Here is a 25684-nt window from a genome sequence, read left to right as displayed (position 1 = left end):
CGAACAGACCATCCAGTTGAGTGTACATAGAAATAAATGTATTAATTTGAGGATGCTGTTGCATACTCCGCTTTACTGCAAAAACCTCTGGAGATTGTAATTTAAAGACTGAAAACCACATCAATAGTAGACTATTCAAGGTAGGAGAGAGGAACCTAGAGTGTGCAATTAAGGTAGAGGTGCATGACCCCCTGCACTGTAGGCAGAGGCAATGTCGGTCAGGCTTGGAAAATATCAAGTGATCTCCAAATGACCCATGTTACATCCAATAGCACATCCAGACCAGTTTTATTCTTTGACTTCCGTTTCTCATTTTGTAGCATTTAAAACGGGCGACAACAGCAGGTACTCCAGTACACTGCATCCACTACTCACACTTGATTTGGGACAGGTATTATGCAACATTATTTATAGTGCTAGGTTTCACTTAGGAGCTGGTTTTAAATGTACTTTATGACTTTCTTTAAAAAAAAAAAAGTCAATATGCCTTGAAATAAGTGAGTCTATTTTACCTCGGTTACCAAGGAAAACTTGTTGTGTACACATATAAAGTTAACGCAGAATCAACTTTAGCATGAGGGGATAAAGGATAATTTACTCGCTTGAAGCCTGAGTTCTTCAGTACGAGAATCTCATTACATCATAAACATTAAATACTACTTCTACTTGTTTGCTGGATCAGGGAACACTTTCACAAGGAAACATTTCTCATATTAAAAATCAATTTCATATGCCTGTCTGCATGCCACTGGAAATAAATGTTTTTACAGCATTCATTAAACAGACTATAGACTACCCTGCATGTGGGAATGCGAGAGACTACACCTTCGGCAACAATGATGCCCATGCAGAAAGCAACAGCTGGTCTGGAAAGATGATGGTAAACAGTGGTTGCACTGAGAGCACCCGTGGTTCACTGTCATAGCGTGAAATTAAACGCAAAAAGGAAAACAGAAACCTCACAATAGCTGTGCATAAGCTCAAAAGGTGGGTCCATCAAGAACATAAGCACCAAATCAAGTTCCCACTGTGGCATAGCAAAACGTGCGGGTGGAAACACATGTAAAGAATTTTCAGAAGAGGTACAACAGGTGACTTAAATAAGGAGGGCTGATCAGGTAAATGTAAAAAGGCTGACATGGTCAAGAAATAGCTTTTAAGATTGTCCATGGCAAGACCTTCCCAGGCAAATGACAGAACAAAGAGAAGCATGTCAGAAAGCTTCGCTTTGAGTAGATCCACCCAGTGGTCCAAGCAAAGGGCCACGAACTTTGCCCAGTTCCCAGACCAGATCGACAGATGGGTATGCCTGTCGAACTTATGGAGTCGTACTGAGGGTACAACATGAGTGTGCAGTCTGTGAAGTCCTAAACAGTCTGAGCCTGGTTAACATGCAAACACCTTCAAAGCTAGACCCAAGGTACTCCAATATCTGAGGTTACAGGTGGCCACCTCATCTGGGGCACCCCATCTGACCGCTAAAGTGGCCATTGCTGGCAAACGGCAGAAAGAGCATCCGCAAGTGGTTTCCTGTCACTGACCACTACTGAAAATCTGCAGCTGCCTCCAGGAAAAAATCCTGATGGTATCCATCAGCACACCCCAATGATGAGCCCAATGGACACCAAAACATCATGAAGGCAGCACATGTACCAAGGAGCAGGAGTGACCAGCAGGATACAGGATGTTAGGAAGTCAAGCAGAAGCAGAAGAAAAGTCGCCTCCTGAAATGTCAGAATGATATCCTGAATGTCCAGCATCCTGTGAGGACGTGGGAAGGCCCTGAGAGAGGTTATAACCAGCTACACTTTAGGTTGGGACCTTGATCTTAACCAGCTTGAGGCTTGTGTCATGTACAGCTTGGCATCTTGCTCTTTGATGGCTTTGGTATGCATGAGGCCATATTTCTTAAACCATCTGGAATTGTGCTTCAGACCCAGATACCACAAGTGATTCCTAAAAGAGTTCTCTGGATTCATGTTCAAGGGTGCAGAAAAAAAGAAACTGACATTGGAGCACTGGGACGTCGCACTTTTATGGCTCGGTGATGCCATGTCTCTTGTGTCGCCTGGCACAGAGGCACAGCCGAGCACCACCTGCAGGCACAAAGAGAGATTTCAATTTCTTTCAGAATCCAGTCTTGCGTCTGGGAGATTAAAGGAGAGAGGAATCTACAGGTAGAAGTATCAATCAAAAACATAATTGCAAGATTCATAGCAGGCCTTTAATGCTGGTAGCAAGGCACATACATGCTGCAATAATTTATTTTAATCTCCAATAACTTGGAAATAATGCTGCACCTCTTACAAGCCACGGAATACTCTAAGAAATCGGTCTACGCGGGCAATAAACTGTCAGTTAATGCAACAACCACCCGAAGTAGGCAACTGATTCAACATGGGGTAGGACAGCAGTCTTTCCGGTGTCAGACCTCCACAACCTTTCTAGATTAAGTTCCGAACATCAGGAATCCACCTAACCTACTTTCAATCAAAGTAAATCAGAAGCTACTTATCCCAGCAATCTTTCTACAAAGTCCCCAACCACAATGACTGCCATCAATCCCCCCCATACGGTCAACTAGCCCACTTCCTCCTCCATGTCTGATCCTCTCATACCTTGCACACACAACTGCCACTCAACCTCCAACTGGTTGCAACTCACCTAGTGTTTTCTCCTATTATAGAGAACGGTATAGCCTACTGGCATCTATAATGTGCAATAAAGCAATATCAGATTAAAAATGAATCCTGTACAGTTTCCCAAAGGGCTAAACATATATCTGCAAATGAAGAGATTTTACAACTGAATTTTGATTTGACTCTAAGCAGCAATAAGGTAAAACTTGGAAGCAATATCCTCTGATTTTTATCAGTGTATGGATGACAGAGGTAAACTAACCTCCAGCCCTCATACTATCCCCACAGTTGGTAGCACTGAAAGTGCCAGGCAGGTTACCATATTGCAGGGGATTGTCTATCCAGAGTGGGCTTTGATCAGGATAGTCTGCTGGGACGCTCAACTGCAAAGGCGGTACACTCGGGAGGTTCTTGTCATCTAGAAAACATAAGACTTATGTAACAGCTTGTTCTTACACATTGCTTAACACCTAAATTTTACAGTTTACAAGTGCTGCAAGTAATTCTTTATGGTGAAGTTAATCAAAAAGTTACACTAAAATTCATCACAAGGAAATGTACTGATCTCAAATACCTAAACAGAAAAGTTGAGTAACCAGTTCCAAATATAATTAGCAATTAAAAGTTTATTAAAAGAAATTCCTAATATTTGACAATTCATGCACATACTAAATTAGCACCATGAAAGAACCTCTTCACACGTTAAAATCTCATATTTGTGAAAGACTGCTAAGAATATGAGCGTCACCCTTATTGCATCCACTAACCGCCCTCAAATTATACTTTTATAAAAAAGTAACCAAATCATTTCCATTTGCATCTTTCCTCTGAAATGGGAATGAACTGGTCTGTGAGGGGTCTTCCGTCACACTGAGCTATGTCATCATACAAGTCTACTGATGAGACTGGTATTACTTTCAGACTAAACTCTTCAGTGACAACCGTTTAAAGTAACAAATCCTTTAACAATCTTTAAAAATTGTGTAAGTCCATATTTCTTCAAGCGTTGGAGTACAATATGTGTAAAGAAATAATGGTTTCAGTCTACCCTGCATAGAATTCAAGCCAGTAAAATGCAGTGCTAACATTATACAACCACACAGTTGTCAAAAGACTAGCTACTCCTCCACTTGCATCGCCACCAGTAGTCAGTAAAGGGAGTTTGACAAAGTTAACGTTTGCCTACAAGGTTCAATAAGCTCCTAGCCTGAGATTCTTGCAAACAAATCGCAGTGAAACATGAACTGCAATATTCCATGATTGAAGCACCTACATCAATTACCAAGATCAGGGATACCGAATTAAAGTGTATGGCATTAGAACTATCAAGAATGGGTAGTGAAGAAAGGGTGCATAACTGATTAAGTCATTACCAGTTGTTGGCAATCACTTCACATTACTAAATAGTGCCAAACCCTGGTTACTAAAGAAAGCCAGAGCATCTTAAATGTTCATGCTCAACCTTTGTCCTATGAATTTATCAGGTTATTCTTTTCAAGTGATGAAGGGTTACTAGAGGTGAGGAGAACACCAAAATTGTTGTAAGACCCTCAACAGGGCTGTTCTGCCAGAGGTATATTTTCCGCTGGCGTACTTAGTAACGGATTGTCACATCATTAGGTCTATCCTCCACAAGGAGGAATTGTCTCTGGTTTCAAGACTATCTGGGATCCATCGTGTGAAAATATATGTTTAAAAATTCCTCCCACCTTCAGCAATATATGATTTATATACAACGGGGGGCGAGGATAGTGGTATGATTAAAGAATAGAAGATATGAATAGGAAAGTATTAGGTGTCTCACATCTATATCAGGAAGAGCCAGGTAACATGATTCAGCCTGCTTTGCGCCCTCTGGGTCGATGACTTTTGTCAGGACCAACAGTCTATTTTATTGGATCCCATCTTGAAACCAAATGAGACACTTGCCCTTGGTTTTTGAAGTGTTCTCTTAATAGAGAATTAGAGGACTCTTTCCTTAAATTACGTCCCTGGAGGGCTCCATTGGTCTGGGGAGGGAGGTGGGGTAACTACCATTTTGTAGTATTTGGGTTCTGGTTCTTATTTACGTCCCTTCCAGCCTGCAGCCTGGCAGAGGATTATATGTAATTAGCCTGCTGACAATTCAGGAAGGTAAAGGATAACTTTCTAAAAGTTAATTTTCCTTAATATTGAATATATTAAAAATGTATTAAAAATCCGACTTCACTGATACAATTGCGCATATTTCATAGGTCTTACTACTCTCGATCCAGGCTGCACCACATGGGTCGCTGCGACTCTGACTTATGCACTAGAGGCTGTGGCGAAAGAGGAACTTTTTCCACACACTTTGGGAATGCCCTGAGATCCAGTAATATTGGAGGGAGGTCACAACTGTAATGGCCACGGTTGAGGGCTTGGAGGTCTCACTGGAGGCCAGATAGCGGAGGTGAAATAGCCCAGATATTCCGCACTGTGGTTGACATTGACAGCAGGGGTGGCAAAATGAAATATCGCCAAAGCATGGGGCGCAAATAGACCCCGAGCATCAGGAACTGGAAAAACAATATGAACTGGTGCCAATTGGCGGAACGCAAGGTATATCAGAGCTGGGTACGGGCCGCAAAGACGAGAAAGTATGGGGCAACTGGGCACAACACAGGGGGTCCTGAAGGGGGCTGCGGGTGGTGCTAGAGGGAGGGCCCAGGGATACCCCTTGTCAAACCTGCTACGGGTCACATCCAAGGTACTGTGTATGTAATATATACGCAAAGTTAATCACTGTTGAAAAAGGAAGTGGTATGCTTCTCTATTCGGAATGTATTGTTGTGTACTGAGCAACTGCTTAATATAAAGAATAAAAAAAAAATCTGACTTCATCAACTGAATTACATTTCTAATAACTATTAAAAATAGTAGTTTAATTATTGTTCTGAGATAGAGTATTAGTAATTTAATCTTTAATCTGATTTTCTACATAGGACAACTAGGCCTGCCAATATGAAAATAGCTTTTTTGGGCTTTGTCAATGTCAGGATATGGTGACATACAATTTCTACTTGTCCCACTTTTAAATACAATGTATCCTTCCTTGTGGGCTACAAGGCCTATGTGTGGTGATAATTAAAATGGAGGATTTCACTCTCTATACTATTTCGTAGGGACTTACAGGCAAGGTAAATGTGCTAATGAGGAGTAAGCCAAGTCAACCATGTTTAAAGAGAAAACAGACACTTAACTACTGGCTAGCAGTGGGTCGGGGGGGGAGAGGTTAATGAACTAATGGAGGTTAAGCATAACATTACATTGTGGGAAAAATATTAAAGTATTAAAGATATTAGACTCTTGATCGAGCGGGGTTCCGATTTTCAAGTCTTCCTAAGAGATTTGACTTGGCAAAATTATTTCTTTACCAGGCCTAAACCCAATACGTGTAAGTCACCCCAAGGTAGGACCTAAACAGCCATTAGGTGCAGAATATTTTAAAAGTTGGACATGTACTCTTAAGCTGTACATGTCCTGGTAGTGATAAACACCTAAATTTGTTTTTCACTAAAGCACAGCCTACCTTTCCCATAGGATAACATTGGGATACCTTATTACATTTAATAAGTGATATATTTTATTTGGGAACAGGGAGAAATGGCAAATTTGGTCTCTAAAGATGTGTAATACAAAATCCTCTTTAATGGTAAAGTCTGATTTACGTCACAATTCTAACAAGCATTTGCAATGCAATAGGTCTCGCATTTATAAGAGTTTGAGCTATTGGCATTGTAAAATTACAAAGCCTTTTATTTATGTTTTGGTTTTAAAACAAATAAAAGGCATTGTCATTTACAATGTCAGTAGCATAAACTCGCATAAAAGCAGTGTGTGGAGTGCGGCGTGCAGCAGTGTGCAGCAGTGTGCGGCGTGCAGCAGTGTGTGGCGTGCAGCACTGTGTGGCGTGCAGCACTGTGTGGCGTGCAGCACTGTGTGGCGTGCAGCACTGTGCTGCAGGAGTTTCGTGCAGCATGCAGCAGTGAGTAATGCAGCAGTGTGTGGCGTGCAGCAGTGTGTGGCGTGCAGCAGTGTGTGGCGTGCAGCAGTGTTTCGTGTAGCATTGTGTGGCGTGCAGCAGTGTTTCGTGTAGCATTGTGCGGCGTGCAGCAGTGTGCGGCGTGCAGCAGTGTGAGGCGTGCAGTAGTGTGAGGCGTGCAGCAGTGTGAGGCGTGCAGCAGTGTGAGGCGTGCAGCAGTGTTTCGTGTAGCAGTGTGAGGCATGCAGCAGTGTGCGGCGTGCAGCAGTGTGTAATGCAGCAGTGTCCGCAGCAGTGTGTGGCGTGCTGTAGTGTGCGGCGTGCAGCAGTGTGCGGCGTGCAGCAGTGTTTCGTGTAGCAGTGTGAGGCATGCAGCACGGTGGCGTGCAGCAGTGTGCGGCGTGCAGCAGTGTCGTGCAGCAAGCAGCAGTGTCATGCAGCAGTGTGTAATGCAGCGTGCAGCAGTGTGCGGCGTACAGCAGTGTGCGGCGTGCAGCAGTGTGCGGCAGTGTGCAGCGGCATGCAGCAATGTGTGGCGTGCAGCAGTGTGCGGCGTGCAGCAGTGTGCGGCGTGCAGCAGTGTGCTGCATGCAGCAGTTTGTAATGCAGCAGTGTGTGGCAAGCGGTAGTGTGAGGCGTGCAGCAGTGTGCGGCGTGCAGCAGTGTGCGGCGTGCAGCAGTGTCGTGCGGTGTGCAGCAGTGTGCGGCGTGCAGCAGTGCGGCGTGCAGCAGTGTGCGGCGTGCAGCAGTGTGAGGCGTGCAGCAGTGTTTCGTGTAGCAGTGTGCGGCGTGCAGCAGTGTGTAATGCAGCAGTGTGCGCAGCAGTGTGTGGCGTGCAGTAGTGTGCGGCATGCAGCAGTGTGAGGCGTGCAGCAGTGTGCAGCGTGCAGCAGTGTGCGGCGTGCAGCAGTGTGCAGCAGTGTGCGGCGTGCAGCAGTGTTCCGTGGAGCAGTGTGAGGCATGCAGTACTGTGTGGCGTGCAGCGGCGTGCAGCAGTGTGCGGCATGCAGCAGTGTGCGGTGTGCAGCAGTGTCGTGCAGCATGCAGCAGTGAGTAATGCAGCAGTGTGCGGCGTGCAGCAGTGTGCGGCGTGCAGCAGTGTGCGGCGTGCAGCAGTGTGTGGCGTGCGGTACTGTGCGGCGTGCAGCAATGTGTGGCGTGCAGCAGTGTGGGGCGTGTAGCAGTGTGAGGCACGCAGCACTGTGTGGCGTGCAGCAGTGTGCTGCGTGCAGCAGTGTCGTGCAGCATGCAGCAGTGTGTAATGCAGCAGTGTGCAGCAGTGTGTGGCGTGCAGCAGTGTGTGGTGTGCAGCAGTGTTTCGTGTAGCATTGTGCGGCGTGCAGCAGTGTGCGGCGTGCAGCAGTGTGTAATGCAGCAGTGTGCGCAGCAGTGTGTGGCGTGCAGCAGTGTGCGGCGTGCAGCAGTGTGCGGCGTGCAGCAGTGTGTGGCGTGGTTTGTAAACAACAAGAAAAGCGGACATCAAAGGAAGGGTGGGAGGGAACGAGCATATGGGGTGTGAGTTAGAACGAAAGTTCTGGCGAAAGCAGTCTGCTGCTTTCAAGTCAGATGCCAGCTTCGCGTTTGAATGCCTCACATGCACTGGCCATAAACCACATTCCTAAGGTCTTGTGCCCCTAAATCTCTCTGAATGCGTGAGGCAGCGCACGCGCAGGAAGTAGCTGGTGGCAAATGGAATGCGCGTGGTTGTGCGCGTAACCGCCACCCGATCCGCCTGGAAAGCCTTTGGGAGCATTTTCGGAAGCCCCTACATAAGTCTCGCTGAGCGATCGCTTACGCAACAGCCGGGCGAGACCTAAAAATGTCATTATAAGAAAATTGGCGCTTTCTTGTCCTAACGACTTGAGGCCTGTTTCCTAGGTCTCATGACTAGGTGTAGTTGGCTTTTGTGCATTCCTCCCACACAATATTACAAAAGGGGACTGGATGTTAGCAGAAAGGACCATCCTGAAAGATCACTTCAAAGAAGTCATCAGGTGTAAAAATATGACCCTGCGGAGGACTTTCCAGAGAATTGTCCTTCTGCCTGATACTTGCTGTGCACTTCAGAGGACTGCTCTGCTGCTCCAAAAGAGCTGCCCTGTGCCCTGCTGTTTGAGACCTGCTCTTCTGCTTGAACCTAGGACTCCCAGGGTTGGTTGGATGGCCTCCTGTTCAGAGTCACAGGGACAAAAAAAGGCATCAACTATTTAGGACATGCACCTGGACCCAGCCTGAGTGAGTCCTGATACTCCAAGTGGTGCTAATACAGTCGTGGATACTTGGAAGTGGTGCTAAAGGTGTCTATACAGCCATAAAGCAAAACTTGAGTATACATTTTCCTGCCCAAAAGTGCTATGCGAACTGTCAGAAGAGCGGGAACCTACCTGCTAGTCAATCACAAGATGATGCATCTCCGGTCAGCCTAACTTCAAGTAGCTCACGCTACTTGCTTTTCTGCAGCAGCAAACTCTTTTCAGTGGCTTCTTGCAGAAGGGGTATCCACTCTTGTGGAACTCTTGTCAACTACAGCCTGCCACCTTGTCCCACTGGAGATTTTTGACTTCCAAAAAAGAGAGACTAAGTCCGAACTAAGAAATCTTCACCGCAACTGTGTTTAGTGGCTCTCAAACGATGACACCTCCACCTCAGACAAGGCACACTACTTTGCCCTGCTGAACTTTACCATTTTGGATATTTTTCTTTAAAAAATCTTTTAAGTACAAAGACTGGACCCAATCCACTCTGTGTCTCTGGCCGTGCTCCATCTCAGTTGGCCTTAATTTGAGACTTTCCCCAGTTTCACACGACCAGGTACCCGCGGCTGGCGCTTTGCTCTTTTTGGTACTATTTTTAAACCTTATAAATGAATAACTCCGGGTTCTGAGTGGATTTTTGTTGTTATGGTGTCATTTTATTTAATAGATTTTACTTTACTTTTTTAATTGGAGTGGGATTTTTCTCAAGTTGTTTTTTCACATTTGTTTAACTTTATTAATGTTTGAAAGGTGCACAAATACTGCATGCATTGCCTCTAAGTTAAGCCTGACCGCTTTTGTGCCAAGCTACCAGAGGGTTAAGCAAAGGTTAACTTAGTTACAATTGTGGTACACCCTGACAAAGAAGGGCTCACACCCCCCTCAACCAACAACCCCATCTCTCACATTGGTGTTCAGAGGTGGGATTCAGCACATGTGTCTGTGCAGGCCTTACAGTGAGTGGTGTGACAATAAAAATGCCAGAAATAAATTGATACAAGTCTTGACCTCTTTTTACATTATCTTTAGTTTTCTATTTTCATTTGGCCAATTTTTTATTTTCCAGAATTAAATCTACCTCACCTCCTTTTTGCTACAATGTAGATGAAGCAAATCAAGTTGGATAACCTCAGCAAGGTTGAGCTACAGAAGTTCTGCAAAGCAAAGGGGCTAAACGTAGGGAAGAAGGCCACTAAGGTGGACCTCTAGGTAGCCCTCCATGCCTATGAAGAGGTCAAAAGGATGCATACTTCTGACACCTAGTGTTGGATCCATATGTTTGCAAGTTGTTTTTCTTCGAGGAAGTCTTTTCCAGTCACGAGGTAAGGGGACTCCTCCTTTCGGTGATAGTGCGCATAGGCCTCAACTCCATTGTTAGACTGTTTTCCCACAAGAGGGTGAGAATGGAGTAAATAAGTGTGGTACAGAGATGTCCATGTGTATGTAATGTGAATAATAATAACTGCAACAACCACAGGTGTCCGGGGAGGACGCATGTGAATCTACAGCTCTACATGCCAAGAACAGTTGCTTACAGGGTAAGTAACAATCAGTTCGAGGCATGTGTGTTGTAGATACACATGCTTTGCATAGATTGTATAGCAGTGCCCTCCAAAAGCGGTTGCAGTTCTGGAAAAAGTGTTTTTAGCATTGCTCGTCCTACATTAGCTTGTTGACGTGCTTAGACATTCACACAATAATGTTTGGTAAATGTGCGTGATGTAGACCATGTAACTGCCTTACATATGTCAGCTATGGGAATGTTACCTAAAAAGGCGATAGATGCTCTTATTTTGCGTGTTGAGTGTGCGCTAGGAGGTATAGTTTAAGTTTTTTTTTTTAGCTTTAACATAGCAAGTTTGAATACATTTGACAATCCACCTAGAAATACCAGCTTTATAGATAGGATTTCTTTTATGAGGTGGAGAAAATGCAACAAAAAGTTGTTATGCGAATATCGTGCCCTATAAATATAGTATAACGATGCTCTTTTCACATCAAGTGTGTGTAGAGCCCTTTCTACTACTGAATCAGGTTGAGGGAAGTAACTCAACTGATTGGTTAATATGAAAAGCAGAAACTACTTTTGGAAGGAATTTATGGTTTGTACGAAGAACCACAATCTTTATGAAGTTGAAAGACAGGTCTTCTAAGGCAGAGGTCTTCAAACTGTGGAGAGCGCCTCCCCTGGGGGTCCATGGCAGCAGTTCCAGGGGGTTGCAAATGCCTCATTAAGTACTTAAGAATGAAGATGACCTGAAAGAGCAACTTTGCTTATTTTTCGCTTTTCCAGGCCGTCTTCAATTACATCACAGTTGAAGTGTCGAGAAAAGTAAGGCAGCTGTGATCCTGAACTTTGGGGTCGCGAAGTCAACAGCTTGGCTAAAAACAACAAAATATTTGATAAGTATTTTGTTGTATTTACACGTTCAGCAACTGCATTTAAAATACTGCTCACGCCTACAAGCGAGAAATGAGGTGTTAAATAAATGCACATAAAACTAATTGATGGGACAGGCACATGTTCACATTATGAAACTTGTTTAATGTGATCCATGAAGATGTCTGTATGAGAAGAGAGTCACAAAACTGAATCCAGGATGGTGCAGTACATAATAGTGACATGTGAATTTATAATGTTTTAAGGTCCCAGCACGTAACAGAAAGCAATGTGAATATGTAGGGCGTTATTCTAAAATTGTATTAAACACTGTATGAGATAGGTTGCCATACAATGATTTTGTGTGTGATCAGGGTCAATGGAATTATGTGGAAGGGGAGCACCGTAGACAAATTATGCAGTATAATTCGGCACATTTTTACAAGTATTAGTTATTTTTACATTTTTTTTCACTTGGTTGTACTGTCTGGGCAAATATGTCCCCTCATTAGTACCAATTAAACAGCCAACTACAGAAATAAGCCACTGAAAGTTGGCCAGTTAGCCTTTGTGAAGGGCTTCCAATGCGCACAATCATGTCACCATGTTTTTAGTAACTATTGATCCATGAGCTTCAAACTAAATTTGTTTAAATCTGCATGTTTTACTGCAGGTGGTGGAGTACGTGACAAATCCATAAATATGTGAAAAATGTCACGGCTGCAGAATCGCATAATTCCAGCGGCCCTGTATGAGATAAAACAAGTACTTTCAAAGAATACATTGAAGTAATAGCTAACCAGACTGTAGCTATTGCAGGAATTTTTTTTATAAGACCATTAAAAGTACACTTTTCAAAACTGAACATCCTTACATTGCCTCTAAAAAATGCATATATTTTTCATCATGATGCTTAAAGTTATTCCATAATTAAATCACATTAGACCCCCTCCTTTAACTCTCACACAGAGGTACCTCCTGGTCCCCATTAACACACCAGGGATGGTTGTTTTTCACAGTCTTTGCAAAATTAAAAACACATGGGCACCTTAGTCCTCATACCACCCTGTCAACTTTGGCCTCTGTTTACATGCAGATGCCCTTTCAGGTGAGTTGAGAGAGTACAAGGGAAGAGACCAAAAGGGTCATATTCAGCAGCCCGATCGCCCGGACCCCTGGGATTTTGCGGTAATGGCCCAGGACAAAGAGTAAAGGCGTGAAATCCATGGATAGCATCAAAAGAGATAGGCCAGAGGAGGACGCGCAACGTGGAAATGAATGTTTTCGTTGCTAAATGAGACATGTTCCCCCCCATCCTAAGAGCGATGCCTGAAGAAGGTGTTCAGAAATGCAGGTTAATTTTTCTTTTTTTTGACCACCACTACCATTAGTGTAGCAGCTGCATTGGCACTGAAACAATGGTGCGAGGGGCCAATGCACACCAATAATGAGCGAGGCACTAGCACAAAGGGTGGGAAGCCATTTTCCTTGTTAGCATTAGAGCCCAGATTACAAGCAATGGGGGGAGAATGTGGATATTTTCCCTCATTTTTCGAAACAATGGGGCAGACAGTCTGCTTTGGGAGTCAGACCTAGAAATAAAAGCCAGTGGAATGGGCAGAAGAGTAGGCATCATTTGTGCTGCAGTGGCACCAGGACCCAGGGGTGTGAGGGCCCAACTAAACTCCTATTATTGCTGCTTTACTCATTACTTTCTTGCATTAGGGCTCAGTCCACCCTTGCTGTGCAAGTGATGTTTCCGGCATCAGACCAATAGCCCAAGAGAGAGAATAATTGGATCAGAGGACACACCTTTGCTTTAGGCTTCAGGGAGATGGCAGAAAGGAGGATGGGAAGAGGACTTTAACATGGGGTGGAGAAGACTTACCACTTCGCAAGGCAGTATGTCTCATCAGAGATGCAAGCAAAGTGGCACTGGGTTCAGTAGTGTGAAGGGCCCACTGCATCACAATTAAGACGGTCTTATACTTTACAAAACGACACGAGGAGAGCATTAGGGATGAGGTAGTTCACACATGGGCGCTAATTTTTTCTGTAAGGGACAGAGAATCTGTTACAAGAATGTTTGGGGAGAGGAGATGGCTAAGGCGCTCGACCTCGGACCTGGGTTCGAGTCTCAGTAATGTCGCTGAACATCCTGTGATTCTGGGCAAATCACTTAATCTCCTCGTGCCTAACAAAAAATGAATGTGTGTCCTCATGTAACATAACTGGTGCTATGTAAAGCGCTCGGATACCCGATTGGATTCGGGTCAAGTTCGCGCTATATAAAACTCTACAGAAAAAAAATAATGGACAGATTGGCAGATGTGGTGGGGAAGGGGTGAAAGACCGAGGGGATCACCTACTATTCATGGCTGCAGCTACCATTAGTGTAGATGGCGCAATTGCATTGGGTCCCAAGAGCATGAGGACCTCAATTAATGGGAGCAGTGTTTTTTGTTTAGTTCAGTTAGTATGGGTTCGCTTTGTTATACATCTAGTGTGAAGTTTGAGCTACTGAAAAAGTGCCCCATATATTATCTCATAAGCCCCACTTCCTGCGCTCAGGCCTAACCCTCACAAATATCCATAACAGTTTGGAGGGGGGCCCGACTTCAAAATATTTTGGGTGAGGGGGGCTCAGAGCAAAAATGTTTAAAGACCTCTGTTCTAAGGTTACTGCCTGTAACTCACCAACACGCGTCTCAATGAAGTGATGGCAATTAGAAAGGAAACCTTCCATGAGAGAAATTGTAATGAACAATTGTGCATTGGTTCAAAAGGTGGACCCATAAGCCCTGTGAGAACAATGTTAAGGCTCCAGATAGGTGCAGGTGGTATTCTGGGTGGTATCATTCTTCCAAGGCCTTCCATAAAAACTTTAATTACTGGAGCTTAGAATAGGGACAGATGTTGTCCGTTTTGCAGATATGCAGCTACTGCTGCAAGATGTAATCGAATAGTTGTGTAAGCTAAGCCAACTCGCTGTAGATGCAAAAGATAACAAATAATATTTTGTATAGTTGCTTCAAGCGGATCAATTGTGTTGTTTTCACAATAGATGACAAACCTTTTCCACTTTGCTGCATAACTTGCTCTAGTGGTAGGTTTTCTTGCTTCTTTCAGGATTGTCATACAATCTGGTGGTAGGTTTAAATATCCAAAGTCTATGACTTCAGGAGCTAGATCGCTAGGTTGAGCGTCTTGGGGTTTCGATGTCTGATTTCTCTATTGCTTTTTGCAATAAGGTTGGAAGTGAGATGTAGTTTTTGGTGTGGAATCACTGACAGTTCTAGTAATGTGGTAAACCATGGTTGACGAGCCCATGTGGGAGCCACTAGAATCAGTTTGAGTGAAGTCTGAGTTTCCGAACCAACAGTGGAAGTAGAGGGAGAGGTGGAAAAGCGTAAGCAAATATCTCTGACCAGTTCATCCATAGGGTATTGCCTTTGGATAGATGGTGTGGGAATCTGGAGGCGAAGCATGAGCTCCCTGCTGTGGCAAAGAGGTCTATTTGTGGGAATACCCATTTTTGGAAGCATGGGAGACCCTGGGGATGAAGTTCCCATTTGTGTACTTGTTGCCGCATTCTGCTGAAGTCGGCAAACTGGTGATGCATTCCTGGAAGATGTTCTGCTAGAAGATGAATTTTGTGATATACTGCCCAACACCAAATGGTCTGAGAGAGGCGTGACAACTGTAGAGAGTGTGACCCCACCCCCCCTGTTTTTGTAAAAAGTACATGGCTATCATATTGTCTGTTCGGACTAGGACAACGTTCCCTATTAGGTGAGTCTGAAAATCTTTTAGTGCTAGTTGAACTGCTAGAAACTCCAAGTAATTGATGTGGAGACTTCTGTGTTTGGTGTCCCATGAACCTTGAATTGTTAGATGCTGGAGATGGGCACCACACCCTGTGAGAGATGCATCTGCTGTTAGTATGACATGTGGAATGGGGCCGATGAGAGCGATGAGTGGGGCGGTCCACCAACACTAGATCGTTTTATTGACTGTGATTGATTCCACTGACGTGCTAAACAATCCTCTCGAGGACGTTTGTGTAATCGTGCACAAGGCACTATTGTAATGCATGATGCCATCATTCCTAACGTGTGCATGAAAGTCTTCACTATTAGGAACTGGTTGCTTTCGAACTGTAGTAATAAAGTTTGAAAGTTTTGAATCCTGGCTAAAGTTAAGTGAGTGTTTAGCGTTGCTCCTATATATGTTTGCAGTTGTGAGGGTTGAAGATGGGACTTTTGTGTATTGACTGTAAATCCTAATTGATGGAGAAGATTTATGGTAGCTTGAGCGTGTTGGCTTTGATAAGCCAATCGTCCAGATATGGGAAGACATTAATTTGTTGTCTCCTTAGATAAGCTGCTACTACTGCTAGACCTTTTGTGAATACTCTGGGTGTAAAATGTAATGTAAATTGATACTTGTATAGCGCACTACTCACCCGCAAGGGTCTCAAGGCGCTTGTACGAATACCGCTGTGGAACCCATCCTGGCTTTCCCTGTGAGGCGTCCACTCCTGGGCACCCCCAAGGTGGAGGCCAGGCATCCTTAGCGTTGTGGGGGCCGTTGTGGAGATTAAGCAAGCTATTGCCCAGAGTTGCAGAGTGGGACTCCATGACTGGAATGGCACCGAGGCGAGAATTATCAGGTCCGTGGAATTTTTGAGCCCAAGACCCGCCGACGCGGGGAATTGAACCCTGGTCCCGGGCTAGATCTCTGCATCAGGGTCTGCCGCTCTAATCATTGAGCCACACTTCTCCACAGTAGTGACTCCGAATGGAAGTACTTTGAATTGATAGTGATTCCCTGCTATCACAAATTTGAGATATTTGCGATGTCCTGGGTGGATAGGAATATGGAAATATGCGTCCTTCAAGTCTAGTGTGCACATAAAGGAGCCATGTTGCAGAAGTGGAAGCACTTGTTGAAGGGTAACCATATGGAAGTGCCTTGACAGTATGTATAGATTTAATGGCCTGAGATCTAAGAGTGGTCGTAGAGACCCGCCCTTTTTGGGGATTAGGAAGTGAAATAAAGTGAGTAAATCCCTAATCCTGTTTGTTGTAATGGAACTGGTTCTATAGCTCCTTTTGTTAGAAGAGCTCGTGCCTCTTATTTGAGGAGCTGCTGGTGTTGTAATGAGAGCTTGTGATTGCAAGGTGGAATATTGGGAGGATTGCCTGTGAGTTCTAGGCAATAGACATGTTGGATAATGTCTAGGACCCATTTGTCTGTTCTTATTGCTTACCAAATGGGAAGAAAGTGTTGTAATCTTCCCCCTACAGGTGTAAGGTGGTTGGGGGAATTACAGGTAAGTCACTGTTTATTGGCAGATGGAGAGGTACGTGTTGGTGTGCCTTTGCCTCTACCTTCAAAATTGTTCCCTCTGTAACCGCCCTTATAGAAACCCCTAGATGGAGAGGGTTGTGTGTTCGATATGTATGAGGATACATTTGAATCTGAGGGATTGCTTTTGGGATCCTCCTCTATAAAATGAGTGACTTGATGGCGACTGAAGGGCTCCCATTGATTTTGCCACCTCTCTATCTCTTTCATTTTCTCAAGTGACTCATCCAATTGAGGCCCAAAAAGGTGTTGTTTGTCAAAGGGAAGAACAGTTGATGGACAGAATGCAGAACAATGTCATACATTCACCCCAGTACAGAGATCTGGGTCTAAATCCATAGTTTTTTTGCTCACCATGCCGTTCCAGTTTAAACCCAGCCATATGCAAGTCAGTCTTGACCCTGTGCCTCATGGGTACCGTCCAGCCCGAACTGCCAAGCCAGGTCCTCCCTGGACTGGAAACAAGCATCCTTGGACCGGTTTCGGGGTTTCACCCCTCTTCAGCCAGGATAGCTTGATTCCAGTGGCATGGAGAGCACGAGACCCATATCTGGGCATACCCTTCCCACTCGGGGTGACAAATGCAAAAACAACAGTTGATGGACAGAATGCAGAACAATGTCATACATTCACCCCAGTACAGAGATCTGGGCCTAAATCCATTGTTGTTTTGCTCACTATGCCGTTCCATGGAGTCAAGCTATCCTGGCTGAAGAGGGGTGAAACCCCGAAACCGGTCCTAGGATGCTTGATTCCGGTCCAGGGAAGACATGGCTTGGCAGTTCGGGCTGGACTGTTCATGAGGCACAGGGTCAAGACTGATTTGCATATGGCCATGTCTGAACTGGGGTGGCGTGGTGAGCAAAATAACGATGGATAAAACCCAGATCTGTGACTGGGGGTGAATGTTTTGCCAATGTGCAACATTCCATCCATTATCTTGTGTGTTTTGTTTGTCAAAGGGAACATTTAGAACAGAATGTTGATCTCTGGTTTAAACCCCCGAGATTCTGAGTCATGCATGTCTTCTAAGGAGAATCCTGGTGTCAATTCCCCTTGCCACAGTGTCAGCAGTGTCTAGTGCACATCTAATGAAGGAATTAGATATTAATTTCCTCTCCTGCACTAACTCCTGTCCTCTTTTTTTATACTCCTCTGGTAGGTGTTGGAGTAGCTCCTCCATTTCGTCCCAGTCGGCTCTATTATATCTTGCCAACAGCCCTTGTGTGTTGGCAATGCACCAACAGTTGGTGGATTGTACAGCTAGTCTTTTGCCTTATGCATCTATTAACTTAGACTCTGTCTGGAGGAGATGCTTCTGCTGTAGTTTGAGAGTTTTTCGGGCATTGGATACCACTAGGGAACCTAAAGGCAACTGTCCCTTAATCAGAATTGGGTCACATGCTGGAGGTTTGTATTTTTTTTTTTTTTTTTTTTTTTTAATCGAACCTAGGTTTCAATATACAGGCATGTACGGGGTCTTTAAAAATATCAACAGCATGTCTCATCATACCTTTAGCATGAGTAAACGTTGAGTTGTTCTATGTGTAGAACCTAGTGTTTCAAATAAAAAATCCACTTCTAAAGATTCCTGTATAGTGTAACTCCATGGTGTGATGCTGCCCTTGAAATCCACTCCTGGTAAGCCGTTGTGTGATCAGGAGGTGATGGTTTTGCAGGGTATAAATCAGGATCATTATCCATAGGTTGATCAATATTATAATCATTCAATGGATCTATTGGTGGTGGACTACTGTCAACCCCCTTCCTCTATATCAGGCTGTGCTTGTAGAGAACCCTGTGGTGTGATATCTAAGGGGTTTGAGCCTGGTAGTGGTGCAGGTGGTGGAGGGAACTGAGGGATAGGGTAGCCATGTCCTTTTTCTTTTTTAGAGGAATTTTGTAGCTAGTATCCTCTGGAATAGTCTTTCTTTTGGAAGGTGTTACATCCTTGGCCAAAATATGTCCAGAGTCTAGATTAATGTAAAGTTTCGGGTCCAGTTTTTCCTTCATAATTTCCAGGATAGGTTCCAGAGGTTTTTGAAGGGTATCTTTTAGCTTTAGTACCAAAGTTTTCGGTGCCAAGCTGGACCACCTTTTTTATCCTTTGGAGCCGAAGGTTTCGGTTCCAAGGGTGTTTTGTCGTGACTCGAGCCAGAAGGCTATGTATGCTGTTTCGGGGCCGAGCAAAGGTGGTCGTTAGAAGCAGTCTCTCAGTGCAGACCCTGTCTCGAAGGCAGCAGTGGCCCAAAAGGCTTTTTTTTTGGTGGAAACATATTTGGTGGGCCAAGGGACTTTGTTACTCATGGCACCCTGTCCAGCTGGAAGTTCTTCGGACTCCAAGTTGATCTCCAGTTCCAAGTCTGATTCCTGGATAGAGAAGGCCTCCTCCTCTTCCGAAGGCGATGCTTCCATTTCCTCCTGCTCGGTATCTTCTCCGATGTTCTGCCGCTGCATGTCTGTTCGTCGAGCTAGACTTCCCTGCAAAGTCTTTTTTGATCAGAACGATCTGCAAGCGTCGCAATCTTCTTTGTGCTCCGGTGAGAGGCACAAGTTGCAGACTTTATGCAGGTCGGTGAGCGGATACTTGGAGTGGCATCAAGGACCGAATTGAACCGGAGTTAGTTCCATCAGCAGAAGACTGGATGATTATGATTAAGGCTTCCAGTTTTCAGTTTTTACGGATTTTTACAGATAAATACAGACAGAAAACAATGTGTTTTCTGTCTGCATTTATTTTTAAAGTAAATAAATACAGAAAATGTGGCTTCTTTTAAAGGAGACTCTAAATCGCCATACTAGTGATGACGACATACAAGACTCAAACACACTTGGCATCCTTTCAACTGGGACACCATTGGTATTTGTCAGCACACTGTTCTTCTACAGGCTATCATTTAGAGCTGACCAGGAAATTCAGAGTAACATTAGAAAATGTTGATTGCACTACCACACCAGATATTCATGTGACCCTAAATTTAGAGGCTTTGAAATGCTTCTGCTTTTGTTTGTTCCTAAAGCTACAGATTAGCACTGCTGGCACTAATGGGCATGCTGTCCCTGCGCTATGAGGTAGTCATGAAATTGTGATCAGTTGCTAATACCAATTGCCTTTAAATCGCTAAAGTTGTGGTACTTATGTTCCTACCCTTAAATAAAACTTTTGTGTGGCGTTTTCCTTCTAAACTGATGGCGGTAGTATCCATCATCAACAGACTAAGTAAGTCTCACACAACAACGTCCCTTCCTAGGTTAGGCCTCCACTGCTTTCACATGAGCAACGCAGATCTCCCTACATGCACCCTGTAATTTTTTTTATACAAAGTGTGAACTTCGCCCAAGGGCATTAGAGTACTGAGAAATGATTCCATTTCACAAGGTCATATTTCTTTGTCTACTAGTCTAGGGTGTTCATGACCTGTGTCACCAAATGAAGAAGACTGGACCTTAGTAAAAATAGGATCTGTGCTATGTCCCATCCAACAGAGAATTTTCCTTATTACAGGAAAACTAAAACCCCGAACACAGCAGTCGTTGAACAGATTTACCAACATTGGGGAAAGACTAACAAAGTCTGAATATGTAACGTGCTGCTGCAATTATGCAACCCTCCAAGGCACAACTGCTAATCAGCCAAGGGAAGTGGTAGAAAAATAATTCAAGGTATTTTCCAGCCTGAAAACCAAATCATTATCCTTCCACTGGTAGAAGTAACTTGCATTAAACATCCTGGCCATATGTACGACCCCTTTAAACTGAAAGCTCAAATTAAGATGTTGAGGTGACTGACCGGGTTACTAAGTTGAGAATCTAGCAAATAATATGCCCTTTCACAGCTCTAAATCAAAAATGTAGAAATGATGATGTGGGGTTCACCATGAGACTTGTACCTAAAACAGCATGTTTGCAACACATTTATGGCAAGAACTGACAAAAACGGATTTGAGCATTATAAATTGTCTGCCTGAAGAGCCACATAACATCAAATTAGTTAACTAATTATGTCAACATACATTTGTGGTATAATGCTAATATTTACCAGTGGATTTTTTGTTAAATATTTGGCAGCTGAAATAGTTCAAACAGACAGACATCAAAGTATGAGTGCGCATCTATCAGTTAAATAAATATGGAAATGTACAGTTTTACAACTTCATTTATCAGCAAAACACAAAATAAATATGGATAAATACAGACAGAAGTGCTAAAAAAATGAATACCATAAAACCGGGAGCCCTTATTATGATGGAGTGGAAGTCAACCGACACGGATAGGCCCGAAGGCCGTCATTGACGTCTTCTCGACTAAAGATGGGAACTTTCTTATTTCTTCAACACGCAGGAATAAGGGGATGTGTACGAAACCATACTGACGAGGGTACAGTGGGTTGCGCACCGAGGGGATCCTGAAGAATGGTTTCAAACCGGAGCGCCGCAAAGAACGTCCGAACCCGATGGCGGAAAGAAAACAATCTAACAATGGAGTTCATGCCCATGCGCACTATCACCGAAAGGAGGAGTCACCTTACCTCGTGACTGGAAACTACTTTGTTGAAGAAAAACAACTTGCAAACATCTGGACCCAACACTAGATGGCAGGAGTATGCAAAGCATGTGCATCTACAGCACACATGCCTTGAATGTATTTTCCGTTCAAAGCATGTGTGGCTGTAGATGCACATGCTCTGCATAGACAGTGAAGTAGTCCTCCCCACATAAGTGGTAGCTAGCCAGTGACTGTTGCAGAGAATTGAAACTGTGTTCAGAGTACTGCCTGGCCAACGTTGATTTATTGGCGGGCCAGCACATCCACACAGTAGTGTTTTGTGAATATGTGGGGTGTGGACCATGTAGCTGGTAGCTGCCTTACAGATGTCAACTATGGGAATGTTTCCCATGAAGGATATAAAAGCCCCCTTCTTCTGTGTAGAGTGGGCTCTTGGAGGATTACGCAAAGCTCTTTTGCATACCCTGTTTGCATACATTTGACTATCCATCTAGCTATGCCTGATTTAGATAGAGCCATCCCTTTATGGGGTTCAGAAAATGAATCAAGAGTTTTTCTAAAAGGGTTTGCCCTGTTATGTAATACATGAGTGCTCGCTTTACATCTAAGGTAGGGAGGGCATGTTCCACAACCAAATCATGTTGTGGAAACAAAATGAGAAGTTCAATGGACTGGTTCAGGTGGAACGAGGAGACCAGTGTTGGAAGGAATTTGGTACTGAGGCCACACTACCCCTGTGTACTTGAAATAAAGATTGTTCCAGTGGTAATGCCTAGAGCTCACTAACATGCCTGAGTGAAGTGATAGTGGTTCACTGATAGAATATCTATGGTAAAACATCGATGGTAAAAATATTGAAAAAAGAAGATAGTAAAAATATCGACTCCCTATACTTAAGTACAAAAATATTGAATCAAAAATGTCGAAGTTAAAAATATAGATGTAAAAAATATCGATTTAAAAATAAAATAAAATCTATATTAAAAATATAAGAATATCTAAAAATAAATTCAATTTAATATACATTTTAACTGAATATAAAAATCCAACTTAATTTAGAAAATATATAAACGCAAACAATAATTTATACATATATATTTACTTTAAAATAATTTATTAATTATTATGTTTAATTTAACTTTAAAATGATATAAAATATATACATATATTAATAATTACAAATTAAAAAGCATTCTATAATTAAAACATTAAACAATTAAAACAAACTTAAACCGTACATTTTGCAACACAAATGCAACAGTAGAGAAAATGTTGGATCGCAAAACAATTACATTTGCTATTCCAACTGCAATAAATGCAACAGTAGGGAAAGTACTGGATAGCGGAGGTGTAAAAATTACCCTTCCCACTCCAGTGAGTGCAACAGTAGGGAAAGTATTGGATAGTGGAAGGGTAAAAATTACTATTCCTACTCCAGTGAGTGCAACAGTAAGGAAAGTGCTGGATAGCGAAGGGGTAAAAACTACTAATCCCACCCCAGAGAGTGCAACAGTAGGGGAAGTATAGGATAGCGGAGGGGTAAAAATTACTATTTCTACTCCAGTTAGTGCAACAGTAGGGAAAGTATAGGATAGCAGAGGAGTAAAAATTACTATTCCCACTCCAATGGGTGCTACAGTAGGGAAAAATTTGGATAGCGAAGGAGTAAAAATTACTATTCCCACTCCAGTGAGTGCAACAGTTGGGAAAGTACTGGATAGCGGAGGGGTAAAAATGACAATTCCCACTCCAGTGAGTGCAACAATAGGGAAAGTATTGGATAGCAGAAAAAACAAAAATTACTAATAACATTTAAAAAAACTTAAATTATCATAAAAATTGATATTTTAAAAATGTACGATTAAATACATTAAACGTATAAAAAGAACACATATTATAATGTTAATTATATATAAAACGACAATATGATGAAAAAACCCATTTATAAACAATATTTTTTAATAAAAAATGTTCACAAATTATTTAAAACAAATGTATTTTATTTCCTTCCCTATAACACCACACCAATAAAGACAATTTTTATTGTATTTTTTCTCCACAATTAACAATTAAAAATGAATTTAAAATATATTAATAAAAAGAATAGACATTCATTAACACTAATATACACAACACCTAAAATTACACAATTAAGATTATGAATTCTAATTAATTTAAATTAACTAAATAATTCACAAATAAAAATTACTTCCCATTTACACCTATAAACACCACAACACCCCCAAAATTAATTACACAATTACCATAATTAATTACTAATTAATTTAAATTAACTAATTAATAATTCATCAATAAAAAATAAATGACTTCCCACCATTTAGACCTATAAAAACCACAAAACACACCTAAAATGAAACAATTATTAATAGATTTACACATTTAACACTATAACATCACAATTAAACTATTAAATAAAAATTATTCAATACATTTTATATGATTAAATTACTTCCCGTCTTATTCCCCTATAAACCCACAACTGAACTAAAAACGCAAATGTCAAATAAAAAAAATGTAATTACTACTATAAAAAAAACATTCAAATTTATATAATTAAATTACTTCCCATCCTATTCCCCTATAAACCCACAACCCGCTACGGAACTAAAAACGCAAAACTCAATTTTAAAAAATGTATTAAGTATTAAAATGTTAACACATAATAAAAATACAAACAATTCTTATACAAAAAAAAAACACCACACAAAATATATACTAAAATACATAACATTAATAAAACAAGCATTTGCAATGCAATAGGTCTCGCATTTACGCGAGTGTGAGCTATTGGCATTGTAAATGAAAATTCCTTTTATTGATGTTTTATTTTTTAAAACATAAATAAAAGGCATTGTCATTTACAATGCCAAGAGCTCAAACTTGCATAAATGCGAGACCTATTGCATTGCAAATGCTTTTTTTCTGTGGCAAAACTCCATAGTAAATGCATGGCTGTCGTTCACCTTTCTGGAATGTGTTAGGAAGACTTATATTTGGAATGATCTTTCTCAGTCCCTGGAGTGGGCTATAAAGGTGCACACCACAGGCCTCAGAGCGGGCAACACAACTGCACATCGCATAACCAGTAGTAGGCAACCAAGACGTAAAACGCAGGGAGACGAGTGAGCTGCAAAGCCGCACATTGAGTATGAGTGCGCTACAAAGCAGCATATTGTTGAAAAGGTGAGAGCTATAAAGCAGATCTTCACAGGCCCAGGAGTAGGCTACATATCTACACACCCAGCCCAAAGTATTCTACGAAGCTGCACATTGTATGCCGAAGTGTGCGGTACAAAATCTACTATTCCTTCTGTGAGCGTGGCATGAAGTGTCACAGTGAAGGCATTGAGTTAGGTACAAAGCTTCTCATTGCAGGCATGGCTTGTAGTAGAAGTAGATTTAGGGCCACACATGCTGGGCCCTGGCTGCCAGGTGATCCGTCCGTATTAAAACACCGACCATTGCGGTGGGTCCCTGCCAGTGTTGATGGGACACTGATTAAGGCAAGAAGCCCGTGACAATGTCCGTGTGGCCCTGGCGCAGATGCCGAGACCTTTATGGTGAGGCTTACACAAGCAATGAGCATTCCATGAACATAATCTGTCATGTTCTTAGCCAGGAAAATACTTTTGTTTGTAGATCATGCAGCTCTTGACATAACACATTCTGAATGAACACATTGAAATTACACAGTGCATCCATCATGCTGTATTTTTCCACAGCTTTTTAAAGCATCTTGCTTTTTCAGATACTTTTCCAGTATTAGAATTGGACCTGGTACCATCGTAATTTTACACACTTGCATACATTAGGAAGCCGTCTCACTATCAACCTCATCTGGAGTTGTATAAACTAGTTACTGTGCGGGAAGTGTGCACACAAGTCGAGTGTTGTGACAACCCGAACTGGCTCAGTTAATGAGATCATGAATATGCACACTTGAAGGTGCTTTAATAGATCCATGATCTGCAAACAGACGTTTGGTACAGTGGGTTGTGCACACCTCTATAGTGCTCTGCATCTTGGGTGCAGTTCTTAGTTTAGTGCGCTGCATTAGGGATGTACACACAACTCTAGTGCAATGTATCCAGGTTCAAATAACTACTACACATGTCTGGAGCTGCCATAAGACATCTGTAGCAGTGACACCCAAGATAATCTCTGACAGTGGATGGGGGTGGGGTAATAGAGGAAGGGAGAGATTAAAACAAAAATCAGGAGAGACAGCACAACTGTGAAAGTGTCCCCCACAGCGCACATCCTCGCCCATGCAGGGTAAGGCGAGACAGCAGAACAGTGAAAGAGAGAGAGAGAGGGGGCTGGGCAACAGAGAGCACGTCTGGAAACACACACCAGATGACACACAATGGATAGGTAAGAGTAGGTGTACTATTGGTTCTGCAAGCTCTCTACAGATGCAATACACATATTAAATAGATAGGAGAGAGCATGTGTATTTATGTTAACCCCTTCCATGCTGCGCAGATTCCGCCGCTGTGCTGACGGAATC

General features: G+C 42.8%; 1 protein-coding gene across 2 annotated transcripts in view; it reads right to left on the bottom strand.

The window, feature by feature from the left end:
• Window positions 1-25684, bottom strand: part of MED15 (mediator complex subunit 15) — a 723364-nt gene that overhangs the window by 86241 nt on the left and 611439 nt on the right. The window contains exon 16 of one of the 2 annotated variants that reach the window (XM_085634093.1): window positions 2902-3057. In XM_085634093.1, the coding sequence (XP_085490219.1) occupies window positions 2902-3057 (156 nt within the window). The remainder of the gene's footprint in view (window positions 1-2901; window positions 3058-25684) is intronic. The other variant, XM_085634094.1, reaches the window with a different exon arrangement.

Source organism: Triturus cristatus, chromosome 11 (assembly GCF_964204655.1).
Source record: "Triturus cristatus chromosome 11, aTriCri1.1, whole genome shotgun sequence".
NCBI classification, from domain to species: Eukaryota; Metazoa; Chordata; class Amphibia; order Caudata; family Salamandridae; genus Triturus; species Triturus cristatus.
The sequence above is the reverse complement of the archived record's forward strand: the minus strand, read 5'-3'. Positions and strand labels throughout refer to the sequence as shown.